The sequence below is a fragment of the Amborella trichopoda genome, chromosome 2 (assembly GCF_054954075.1).
Source record: "Amborella trichopoda isolate Santa Cruz 75 chromosome 2, AtrichopodaSantaCruz75HAP2 v2.0, whole genome shotgun sequence".
NCBI lineage: Eukaryota > Viridiplantae > Streptophyta > Magnoliopsida > Amborellales > Amborellaceae > Amborella > Amborella trichopoda.
Genome location: NC_142337.1, coordinates 56,741,530 through 56,754,572, shown reverse-complemented (window position 1 = coordinate 56,754,572; position 13,043 = coordinate 56,741,530). Strand labels below are relative to the sequence as shown.

The following is a 13,043-nucleotide window of genomic DNA, read 5'->3' as shown; positions in this document are numbered from 1 at the left end:
GGATTGAGTTGCATTTTATAACTGCAGCTTCTATGGGTATCAAGATACCCTACTCGACGAGCATGGCCTCCATTATTTCTATGGCTCCTGCCGCGACGGTGCTATTGATTTCATTTTTGGTAATGGCCGGTCCATCTAAGAGATTATAACCTCTCTCTCTCTCTGATAGAGGTGTTTGTTTTTTTTTCTTTTTTTGAATATTAGATAGAGGTGTTGAGTTATTTTCTATTTCTTTTGTTTCTCAGTACTGGCACATAAATTTTTCTGGAAATCGTCCTGGATTACATCGCCAAGTGTACATAAATTTTACTGGAAAGGGATCGTCCTGGATTACAGCGCAAAGCGTTAGATGGAGGTCTTGATTTGTTTTCTATTTCTTTTGTTTCAAGACTGCCAACAAATTTTATTGCAATAACGAGATCGGAAGGATGGGGAGACCGGGTTTTCATTTGTTGGAGGACATATTGCTCTTAAATAACATCTGATTCCCTTACAGTTTAGCAAGTAAATATCAACACTTACTACTCTTAAATAACATCAAAGAGATATTACTGAAATTACTCTTAAATTTAGCCTTACTTAGTTTTTTTTTTAGCATTTTTATATTCTTCTATGTTTTGATCATTCTATTACACTGTTAAGTTTTATAGCATGGTTGTTTTTTGCTAATAGCCTTTTGAACCTAATCACTCAACCACCAAGTTCCCTTTGCCACCAGATTTTCCCAAAAACTTATTTTGCCACTTTTTTAATACAATTACTCATCTCATTCCACATAAAATTGACCTCATATTCAGAGTTATATTTTTATTCTTTAATTAATTTATCATTTAATAAGCCTATTTTCTCATTATAAATTCTACCACCTATTTATTGGACACCCATTCTCTTCCAAACGTCCATACCTACGAGCCTATGTCAAGTAGCCAAGCTCTCTCTTTAGATGACCTTGAAGTCTTTACATGACAGTCGATCTACCTTCTTAATTAATAAGAATATCTGAATTTTAGGTGATCTCCTTTTATTAGCTATTAAATATTCGTCTCGCTTTTTAAAGTGTTTGTTATTACTAGGTCGCAGGCCATATCAAAATTTAGAATAGCCTCACGCATCTTATGTCTTTCCCCAAACTTATACCTCCCATGTACCCTTTCACATGTCTTACTATCCTTCCCTTCTAAAAGTGTCAACTCTCCATTTTGTATATATTGGACTATTCCATCCATGTCTTCCCAATATTGTTTATAATCTATTATCTAATACTTGTGGTGCATAAACACTAATTATATTAATTATTTCTTTAGCTAATACAAGTTTAATTAATATGAGTTTATTCTTTTGACATTGACTACTTTATCTTTTAAATCTTTATCCACTATTGTGCCTATGTCATTATTATTATTATTATTTTCATGTATACCAAAATATATATTCATCTATTTCTTTAATTTTTTATTCTTTTTATTTATTTTATTGTAGACAGATTACATTTATTCTCTTTCGTCTCATTGTATCTACTAACTCTATATTTTTACCTGTAAGTGTTTTGCATTCAATGCGGCTAGACAAATCTTATTATTTTGGATTAACTTCTTTGCATGCGTTTGTCCACAATGTTTTGGGAACCTTTGTCCATTTACCTGAGCCCGAGTAATAAGTTTTTTAATTTTTTTTAAAATCTACAAGTTAGACCCTAACTTGGGACAACTCGCGCCCGAAAGAGCCCGAGCCCGAGTAAGTCAGCCGCTGACTTCTCGTACACGGTGTCAAATAACTTAATGCCCCAAAAATGGGAAGACAAAGCACTAGAAATGAATGGAACAAACAAGAGCCAGATGTCAATGACCATGTCTTGAGTGGGGTGAACTGTACAAGGGGCTTTTCGTAACAATAAAGAAGCAAGACAAAGTCAGCATAGACGACGTAAACATAACATATAAGGAAAAAGATTGTTTAAGGATGCCCCTTATAATGTAGAACTATGGATGAACCTCAAAAATAAGTCTTAAAAATAATGTATTTTAGAACATATTATGTACCTTATCTATTTTCAAGATTTTCATATGTTTATAGTTCTATTTGATTTTAACTATTTTTAATATTTAGAATTTTATAATTAGATATAAAAATAGATTTTTGAGATAATACTAAAAATATTTTACATCAAAATTATATAGCATGATAAAATTTAACGGTGCACCTTACCTCTACCCCTGATAAAATTTAACGGTGCACCTTACCTCTACGCCTAGTATGCATCGCTATGCAAACTGCACCCAACATATTGTAAGCTTTTGGAAAACAATTTCATTCTCTTTAGGCTTCAAAAATAATAATAGAATAATGATTCCCTAATCATGTCTATAGTGCGTACGTTTCCGCACCAAACGTGATTCCCGCTCAAAAGAACAACGAAAACAAACGGACAAGTTTTTCTATGAGACCTAGGGCTCCCATGTTACGTACGAGGCCTCTTTTTTTTTTTTATGTATCAATTTTTAAGACGGATTTTGGGCCTAAGTTTTTAGATATAAATATGGATGCGGTTTATAGAGCCGAGGCTCTAAACAATCAAAGTAAAATCCACTTTCAAATAGTATCAAGAAATGTTGTTTCAATACTGGAGATCATTGTGATAGCCTTAAAATATATTTTTATCTTTAACTATAAAATTTTAAGCTTCAAAAATAGTGTAGATCAAGCAGATCTATAAAAAATTTCAAATATTGAAAATTGACGGTCAAAAAATGTATTACAAGATGCACTACTTCAAAAAACTTGAAATCCATTTTTTTTTTCATGTTCATGCATCTTGATATCGAGATGATCAATTTGAAGATATTTGGGCATCAAGACAACTAGTGAAATTTTGTATATAGGCTCTAATTTAATTGTTTAAAGCCTTCGCACTATATAAACTTTTTCCTAAATATATTCATATGGAGACCATTAAATAGAAAAAAACTAAGAGAAATGATCCTATAAGACCCTCCCCACTCATGTGTTTAAGACTTCAAATAATCATTATTAAATTTAACACGGATATATAAAAAAGTCAAATCCCACGTCTATGATATAACTTTTTTAGAGATATGTACTAATTGTAATGATGGTCCTTTTAAATCCTACACATATAAAGGGAGACCTTCTTATCATCATTACTCAAAAACTAAAACCAAAAATTTTTGGAAACTTTTTTGTACGGTTAGATTATATTCTTTTAGTAGGAAGCACAACTTTAGATCCATCTTATCAATGTTTTGATACATTAGGGGACTCAAATGTTGAAATGCGTACTCCCCTCTCATAAACTACTTTCACAAAAAAAACGCAAAAATGAGTAAAAGACGGGGGTATTTACGTCCATTCTGCTATCTCCCAGACTTGTGGAGAGAGCAGAGTAATTAATGTCGTCATTCAAGTATGGAGTGTATTTTGAACCGAGACTAGGGTTTGTCTCTCTAGCTCTCTGGTTCCCCTCTCATCTGTCTTTCGAACCAGGGCGACCTTTTCAATTTTGACTTTTTCAATATCCGTGGCTTCAATCGTTTGAAGATGAAATCCTTGTTTCTCAGGTCAGGGCTTTTTGGATTTTAGGTTTTGCTCTCTTTCGAGCTTCCTTTTCAGTTTTGACTTTTTCATTATCCATGGATTCCATCGGAAGGTTAAATCCTTGTTTCTTTGGATTTTAGGGTTTTGATCTGTCTTTCTAAAATTAACTGCTTTCCATTCGATAGTTTTTGAAATCTCTCTATAAACTCGCTGCTTTCCATTGGATAGTTTTTGAAATCTCTCTCTAAAACTCGCTGCTTTCTATTCGATAGTTTTTGAAATCTCTTTCTCTAAAACTCGCTGCTTTCCATTCGATAGTTTTTGAAATCCCTCTCTAAAACTCTTTAGTTTGAAGATGCCTACCTTTACCACCATAGCTTTAGATAGTCTCTTAGAACCTTCTATCCGATCCTCTACTCTGAAAACCTTACCCCCAAAACAAGAAAAGAACAGCACCACTGTTCCAACAGCACAAGGCCAGAAATTCCCCGTCTTTTGTGTATCCCCTGCTCTCTACACAACCCCTGAATCCACCCGAATACCTGATTCCCCTTCCCTGTATTCGACCTCACCTTCTCCTTATGTTGTTAAATACAAGCGGCGAGGGCGACGCTTCGCTGAAACTGAAGAATCAGAAATCGAGATTGAATCGGAAAATGTTTCAAATGCTAACTCAACCAATTGTGAGGAAAAACCTGATGGCTCCTGTGGTTTGACTGAGATGGGGGAGGTTGAAAGAGGGGATGGAGCTGTGAATGTGGAGATTGATAAGGTTGGATCACCTAGAAATTTGGCTATTGGGTCAGAAAGGGTGTCGGAATTTGAGGAATTTTATGATCCTAAGGACGCCGTTAGTGTTGCAAGTTTTAGTGATGGAGAGGAGAACTCTGGTTTGCTACGGGGGATATTGAAGCATGAGCCACTTTCTTGCCAGAACGAGTTCTTCGATGCATTAGAAGGTCAGTGATTAAAATGATTTCTTTTGTATCTTTTTAGCACTGTTTAGCTGGTTTGCTTGAGGCTCAAGATTCAAATGTACAACAACAATTGGATGATATTTTCATTTTTATTGCTCGATGTTATTCCTCATGGTGTTCTTCTCATTCTATTCTGTATAAGCTTTCTCTTTAATGATAAATTAGTATGTGTTGTTCTATTTTTAGACCCAATTGTTCACACTTCTCTTTTAAAAATGGTAATTATGTAAAAATATCTAGACACTTCTAAATGCTTGAGAATTATGGACAGTAATCCATTGTTGGTGCTTAGTAGTCAATAATATACACAAGCATGCAAGTTGATTGTATCAACTGAATAATCTGACATCTGTATGTAAAGAAACATGTTTGCTTAAACACCATGATTGTCCAATACAAAATCACAGCTGTTCCTTTTTGTTTCGTTTGGGCATATCCTTAGCACACCAAGCTAGTTTTTTCTTTTTTCTTTTTGAGAAATAATAATTCATATATGAAATAGAAAGGTCCACATGAAAAATAAAAATTACAAACATAGACATAGAAATCTGACATCTCAGGTGACTGATAAACATAAGCTTTAAAGGGGGTCTCCAGTGTCGACCATGATCCAAATGCAAAAAATTCAGAAAGTTGCGCCTTGAATATAAGTCTATTGGCTGTCCATGTATGATTAAGACATACGGGATCCATCTAATTTTCCTATAAAAGTGGCTCATTGGGCGCCTCAGGGCTCATTAGAGAATTAAACTTTACCCAATATTGATCAAAGGTACCTGTGTATGTAATTGATAGATTTTGATTTTATATCGTTCTGCTTCAATGTTAATTCCCTTTGGATCCAATGCCCAGATTGGGCTTTGCAGTTTCAGAGTAATTTCTTGCCTTTTTTGTCTGCGACATCCAATAAGCTAACTCTGAAAAATGCTTTAGACAAATACCTTTGCATTCTATATTGTTTTTTTTTTTTTTTTTTGAAAATTGTTTAAAATATTTTTATCTGTCAGACTGCCATGTGGCCATCTCAACAGCCGTTGGCTCTATGACAGCGATCCTCTAGGGCTGATGGAGCCCTGTTTGGTCCCCAAGCCAGTATTCACACTGTAGCCACGTGGCATTGTGTGATCTTCCAGATTGTTGTGTGTGTCTCCATTGTGTCAATGGCAACGGATGTACAACCTATAGAACAGATCCTGTTCAAGTAAGGTCGTCCTTTGCATTCTATATTGTTGTGCTATGATTTGTAAATCTAGACTCTAATGGAGGTTAAATCACAGTGCTAACTGTGTTTCAATTATTGAGATTAAATTTAAGAAATCTGTCAATGATAGCAGCAAGAGTGTTCCACAAAAGGGGTACCTTCAGCACCTGCCCTGGGCTGGGCCCATGAGGCTCTTGCCTAGCTGGCCTGCACGGAGCCTAGGTGCCTTGTGTGATGTGATTGCAGGGGAGGGAGGGAGGGAGGGGAGGCTAAACCATTGGAGCCTTATTTGGTAGCTCATCATCGTATTTCCAAAAGGGAGGGAGGCTAAACCATTGTGGCCTTATTTGGTTGCTTATCATATTATTCAAAAAGGGAGGAAGGGAGGGGATAGGAAGGGAGGCTAAAGCATTGGAACCTTATTTGGTAGCTTATCATATTATACCAAAATTGTTATCCTCTTTTAAAATTTAATTTTGAATTGTGGAACATCCAGTTTTGCTCTCATTAGTTTCATATTTAACGATTGCACGTTTAAAATTGAAATTTGAATTGTGGGATGTACATTTATGCCTGATTAGATGGGTAGGGTTTAGGTGGACATACATTTATGCCTCTGTTAGATGGGTAGGGTTTAGGTGCGTCCAGGATTTAGGTGCATACAGTTTTGATTTTGGATCAAAAACTTTACAGACTCTGTTATCCCATCCATGGCAATCATGAAGCTGGAAAAGAGTGATTTTTGAGCCTTAAAAATGATTCTTCTCATACGTTCTTTTAACTGCTCAATTCAATTCTTCAAATATCACCCAATTTGAATTTGTTTATGAACTCCAAAATCTAAAATCTTAAGCAGAAATGGATTTGCAGTAATGTGAAATGTGTTTTGAGTCCTAAAACCCCTGAAAACCAGTGTGGGCGCATGAGTCCACTAACTCACCAAAAACTTTTCCATATTAGTTTTTCCTAATTCATTAATGCACTAATGGAATAATATGTACTATAGGAGTCAATTTTAGTAACTGAAATCGTCTTTTATAAAGCAAGAGGCAGCCTTGATTGTGAGAGAGAGAGAGAGAGAGAGAGAGAGATTAGGAGCTATACCTGCTATACTAATTATGAGTTATACCTGCTATACCCAAACTCCCTCAACTTCCCCTTCATTTTGTTTGGGGCTACCCAAACATGAAGCGCCCGCCACCAAGGCACCACCTTCCAAACTGTAAAGCAGTACCAGCAAATACATTTTCTTATCCGGCCATACTAAAATTTGATTAAAAGGATAGGAATTTACAAGATAATCGATCTCATTTAGATGCTAAGGTGGCAACTTGTTGATCTGAGTCACTTGACGAAGAACAAGAGCAGTCCTAGTTACACCTCCACTAGCTAGCTTATCACCCTCCTTGTCTCTCTAACCTTCCCCCTCTGCAACACCGAAGTTTTCTTCTATCTTCCCTAGACCAAAAGTTTGATAGAAAGAGTCAGGAAGCGATGGAAATGGAAGGAGTTCTGATAATATGCATGGAGAAGACATGTTGGGTTTTCCAATGGAGTCGGAAGACATCCCAAATTATGCATGGGATGAGGGTGAATTGGATACTGAGGTGAAATTTTTTTATGGAGATGCAGGAATGGAGAATGCTTGCATTCACCAGAGGCTAACAGAGTGGTTTGTGAATTGGGAAGTGATGAAAGCTCTCCGAAGTTGAGCGATAATGGCATACCCTCTGTAATTGAAGAAGAAGACTCAATGTATATTAGAGAGAATGATGGTCATTCTGTAGTTGCACAAGAAAGCTCCCATAAGATGAATGAGAATGGAATTTATTTTGAACCTTTTGATTTAGAAAAAACCAAAAAAAAAACAGAAAAAGTGGCGTGAAGATGTAGACATCAAGATGGAGGCTGGAGACTTGGGAATGTACCGCAAATTAGATCCAGTTTCTAAGAATTCACTAAGGAGAGGGGTGAAACCATGAAGGATGAAGTTAAGCAGCCATTCCTTTCTCTTTCTGATATGCCCCATCCCAGATGGTTAGTGAGAGATTTTCTCAAGGCAGGGAACTGAGAGAAGGCCATGAAGATAAGCAGACTGAATGGACAAATAAAGGGGGTTTCAAGTTGTTCTCTCATTCTAATCTTGGAACAAATAAGATGGGTAAGAACGCGAAGGAGGCAAAAGTTGAGCCCCTTCTTCTCTCTCTAGGCTTGCCAGATGTCTCACTAAGTGTAGCTTCTTCCACCCCTGGCTCGACCCCTGCCTCCCATCATCTCCTAAACAAGCAAGAACCTTGCAATCCTTGCCCACAATGCTTCACACTCGCTCAATTTCAAATGGGTTCACTATCATTCTCTCCTTTCAGGTTCTCTAGTTTTTACCCACAAGCCTAGCTGCTCTCGTAACCAAATCTCATTCAAAAACCACGAGCATTCAGATGGTAACCAATAGAAGAAAACTCCAGTGCAGATAAAGCTTTAGTGCAGAGAAGATAGAAGTAAACTTTGGTGTTAGAAAGAGGAGAAGTTAGAGAAAGAGAGAGAGAATAGGGAGGGAGGAGAGCTAATCAGCATTTTAGGGAGATAGGAAAGCAGAAGAGAAAGAAAGAATCTTTTTTTCTTTTCTTCCTTGATAGAATCTTTTTTTCTTTTCTTCCTTGATAATTGACAAAGGATATTACGGTCCCTAGTGCTAAGGTAATTGGTGGGGGGGGGGGGATGTAAAAAAATAGTGGGATAATGGGTTAGAGAATCTTTTTTCTGGAGGCTGCCCTGTGGAGTATCTCAGGAATCGGGTTGAGTATGTAATTCTCCCTGGTATTAATGATATATTCAGAATCTCCTCAATGAGGGAAGCCGGACTTCAAGAAGTCATTTGCTCTAGTTTGCCAATTTATCATGTTGACTGAGATGCCTTTCTTTTTTTTTTGTTTGACAGGGAGAGTGCTGAATTCATTTTCCAAAAGTCATTGAAAGGGTTGTGGTGGATCCTTTTCCCTAGACATATAGCTTACAAATGCTCTAGTAGATAATTTATTGCTGCTCTTGAACCCAATATAACAAGGAATCCAATTATAAGTTACCCGGAACATCTCTAGAAAGTCCACCACATTGACGGGCCCTGTATTCCCTTCACTACAATTATCAATATTGAAATTCAACTACATAGTAGCAATCAACTTTCTAGTTTCCTAGCCTTTTGGTGGTGAGGCAAGTTTATCAGTCACCATCCCTTGGAGACTTTAACCCCATTATCTTCCCTCTGCTGACTCATCCATTTTCAGCTGAAGATGTCTATATTTAGCTTTCATTTCTCTCGCTAGATAAAATTCTCTTGTTCTGTTACCAGTTGAAAGCATTTTTTTGTTTCTTGTTCAGGGCTCTGAAGTTAACTCAAGTTCCTGCTGCCCCGGCCACCAAGAAAAGAAAATGAGGCAGTTGCCTACGTTTGGGTCAGAATACCTTCATTTTTTCGTACCTTTGCACCTCTTCTCAACCACTGTTCCTTATGTCTCGTTTCCCTCAATATATTTTCCCAGTTCCCACCACACTGATCCTCATCGGTACCTCTCCCTTTGCAGTGTGCCTGATGCGTTTACTCAAAATGTGTCATGTTCTTGCTTGGTTATACCCAAAGTCCACTTCTTGAACCAATTTGCAATCATCATCTTAACTCAATAAATGAATCCTTTCCAAGTCTCCACCCCACCCAACTGCTTGCGCATCTTATTGTTTACCTGTCAACGTCAAGACTCTAGGGCACCCTTTTTACAACTATTCCCTCATGTAAAGCTGGAATCACAGTGCTGGGGGTGTAAGCCCTTGAAAGTAGGTGAAGAATCCATGCAACCTTTCACTGAATTTCTCTTTGGTCTTGACCTGTATACTGGGTACCTTGACAATCACACAAACAATTTCATTAGGAGTTTTACCTCTGATATCATATTTGTAGTGGTGCCTTTCAAAAGCTGGGTATCATTAATATATAGGATATTCCCTTTAGGTCATTCTTTGCGTTAAAGGTGACTCACCTGTTCTGTGGATGTTGGCCAGGTCAGACCTTGTGGATTCTTATATCTGCATGCCTTGGACTAGGAATTTTGAGGCCCATCGCTGATCAGCTCTCTCTGAAACTTCAGAAATCTCAAAGGCTCCTCTTATTTCACTCCATTCTTCTGCACTCGCTGTATTTACTTTTTGACCTTATCTTTTACAATCGTAGGCTTTTTGTTAGCAATCAGGCTTGTATTGGTACTTCTATGCTTGCATTGGTGCTTTATAATTGTTTCTTTTTTCTTATTGGTGCATCTCCCATCATACCTTGTCTGTGTTTACGTGAAGTGATTGGGTTCATTTAATTATTTATCTCATTCTAATATCAATATCAGCAATAGGTTATCAAATTCATTTTTTTCCCAACTATTTACCTCTTTCTATTCCTGCAGATCTCTCCAGTGATGGCTCAGTGGTACAATCACTACATTCCTCCAACTTGGACCTCGCGGATGAATTACGCTCTGTGAGGTTGAACCTATTCATGGAGACTGAAAGGTGTAAGAAAGCCGAGGAAATCCTTAGTCAAATGCGTAGCAACTGGCAGAGGGTTGGCAAACAGTTATCTCAGATTGGTTTATCCCTCCCTCATTTGGATGGGTCTGAAATGGATTTGGTGGATGATTTCTGCCAAAACATAGTGGTTTCAAGGTTTGTTTCTGAAGCTATTGGCAGGGCTGAGGGCCTAGCTGAAGCAGAGGCTGCTGCCAAGGAAATTATCGAATCCAAGAATCGTGAGATAGCGAGGCTGAAGGATAAGGTCCAGTACTACGAGACAGTCAACCAAGAGATGTCTCAGAGGAATCAGGAAGCTGTTGGTATGTTCTGACTTTTTCTTACCCACTAAAGTCTCTGTCTTCCGTTGGAATGATTTTAAAAATAGATTTCTTTCATTGATGATGTTATTGATGCAATGATCATTATGGCTCCTCTAATGTTTTAGATTTCTTTCGTTGATGGTGTTATTGATGCAAAGACGGTGATTGTTATGGTTCCTCTAATGATAGAATTTTTTGCTACTAATTCCTATTGGGAGGTCTTTAAAAATTCTTCTTGCGAAGTTAATCTTGATGCTTACCAAAGGTCTGTGCCTAATATCACTCGCATGTCTTCACCTTGACCAATCAATTGTTCTTTGCAACTGAGGATTAGATATTACTGGATATTCAAAGTTGGAATGCTCAAATTTGTTATCAGTGATTCAAAAGTTTGATCAGTTCTCTTGCTCCATGTTTTCAGTGAACCCCATGATTCTCATAATTTTGCTTGCCTTGCAGGATTGGCCACCCCTTCACTTGTATATGGAAGATAAATATAGTGAAGCTAGTTGCATCACCATTACCCAAACTATCTGCCACCCCACTATGTTTTCTCAGTACACTAGCAATCTCCACCCCAACTATAGGGAAGTTTGCTAATAGACCTCGAATTTTAGAAAGATATCATCCAATGCTCAACAGGATATGATAAGTTGCTGTTGACCAGTTGATAACATTTAATGACTACTCGTTATAATAATGGACCTTTCATACTCTAGTCAAAATACCTGAAGCTTCAAAAAGCTCAGTAGCAGGTAATCTGTACATACTCATGGACCCGCACACATCCTTGTATTTCTCTCACTAGATCACTTGACAATATAGCAATTCTTGTACCTGAAAATTGGTATTTATTCGTATCTAGATCAATTTATGGTTGGTCAACCGAAGTCTGTTATAGGTGGTGCTTTGGAAGAAACTTCAGTATGACTGAAAAATATGTTTTATCTATTATTTTGTTGTAATGATCAGTTCAGTATTTGTGCATAATCCATGTGGAAAAGAAGAAGAAACTCATAGATGTCCTCATACCCATGCATTGGTAGATGGTTTAAAAAGGATTTACAGGTGCATCCCCTGCATGTTTATCTGCACATGGGATTCAGCTGTGTTTCAGTGTGTGCTCAATTGGGTCTAATGTTGACACCAGTAAATCCTGCACTTGAGCTCTACTGTTGACACCCACTGCTGCTTTTGCGTCCCATTTCTGAATAATGATGGACAAGACACCAGAAAATGATGCATGACCCTCACCCCATGCAGTCTAGCAGTCTACCATCTTCACTATTTCATAAACAAAGGTGCACATGCTCTTGAACCTTCACTACTGGTCCATATCTATACAATCTAATGATGAAAATCTACCAAATACACTTAGATTTCACAAACCAGCATACCCTAGTTTTATCTTGCAGCATGCACCTCCAGCTGGTAGAATATCGTACAGTGATCATGATATACTCATGTATGCTTTCATGTACATATGCATGTATGTGATGCATTATGTATTAGCCCTGTATAGGTATTATATGCATGCATAGCATGGTGACTTTTCAAGCTGATTCATCGACTGGCAGAGATGTCGCGGAGACTCAGGCAGAGAAGGAGAAAGACGCGGAGATTCATTTGGGGGTGTATCAGCTTGTCATTGACAGTTGGGGTTCCATTTCTTGCCTACCGCTACTACCAATCCTCCAAGGCTCCATCACTCATTCCATCTAGTGTTACCCATGATGAATGTGAGTCGGGAGCGAAGGGTGGATTGAAGTAAAACTTAGACTCGCTGTCTTTGTTGCTTCTTGTATCTCTTTTATTTTCTTTGTTTTGGAGCTGCCATGGATGATATTAGAAAAAAAAAAAGGAGGAAACAGTTTAAGAAGCCTTGAGTGGTGGCTCTCGTTAGACGATTGGGTCGATCCAATCGTAGATTGAAAAGTGATTTTGAGTATTATAGGCAAAGCGGGACGTTTCCTGGTTCTTTTTGTTGTGATTTACTGTGTTTTGTAAGGTCTGGGTTTTATGAAAACAAAGTAAAGCCTCACCTTGATTTCTTATCTGAAACGGACTTTGAGCATCAAAAATTGTCATGACGGCTCTCAAATCAATTTTCAATCCCGGCTATAAAATTTGAATCTCAAAAAATAGTACAGATTATTTGGATCCGTGAACACTTTATTTTTAGGACAAAATGGATGGTTTAGATAGTGTGTTACAATATATACTATTTTAGAGATTGAACGTTGTTTATTATTATTATTATTATTATTATAATTATAACCATAATGAATAAAGCTGAGATGCCCGATTTGAAAATTTTTTAACGCTAGAATTGCAATTTTCGTTGAGTTTTGAAGTAAGGCTTTACTTATTTCAATAGGGATACAACATGATGAACATAATTGAATGTGAAATAGTAAGTCCAGGATGTGAGGTCATAAGAAA

General features: G+C 37.3%; 1 protein-coding gene and 1 non-coding gene across 5 annotated transcripts; one reads left to right on the top strand and one right to left on the bottom strand.

Annotated features, from left to right (window-relative positions):
* The first annotated feature begins 3,437 nt into the window (after positions 1-3,437).
* LOC18431351 (uncharacterized) lies at positions 3,438-12,682 on the top strand. 4 transcript variants are annotated; one of them, XR_016049744.1, is made up of 4 exons: positions 3,438-4,511; positions 10,176-10,601; positions 11,061-11,356; positions 12,179-12,682. XR_016049744.1 is itself a non-coding variant. In XM_006841476.4 (3 exons), the coding sequence occupies exons 1-3, from the start codon at positions 3,908-3,910 to the stop codon at positions 12,370-12,372; spliced, it is 1,224 nt and encodes a 407-aa protein (XP_006841539.2). In that variant the 5' UTR covers positions 3,438-3,907; the 3' UTR covers positions 12,373-12,682. The 4 variants fall into 4 exon arrangements, 2 of the variants coding, with proteins under 2 accessions (XP_006841539.2, XP_088714885.1); XR_016049745.1 differs by having other exon boundaries at positions 12,124-12,682; XM_006841476.4 differs by lacking the exon at positions 11,061-11,356.
* Positions 5,527-5,740, bottom strand: LOC148783376 (small nucleolar RNA U3). The gene has a single exon (XR_016050768.1). It is a non-coding gene; the product is annotated as a small nucleolar RNA U3 (small nucleolar RNA).
* Positions 12,683-13,043: the final 361 nt, after the last annotated feature.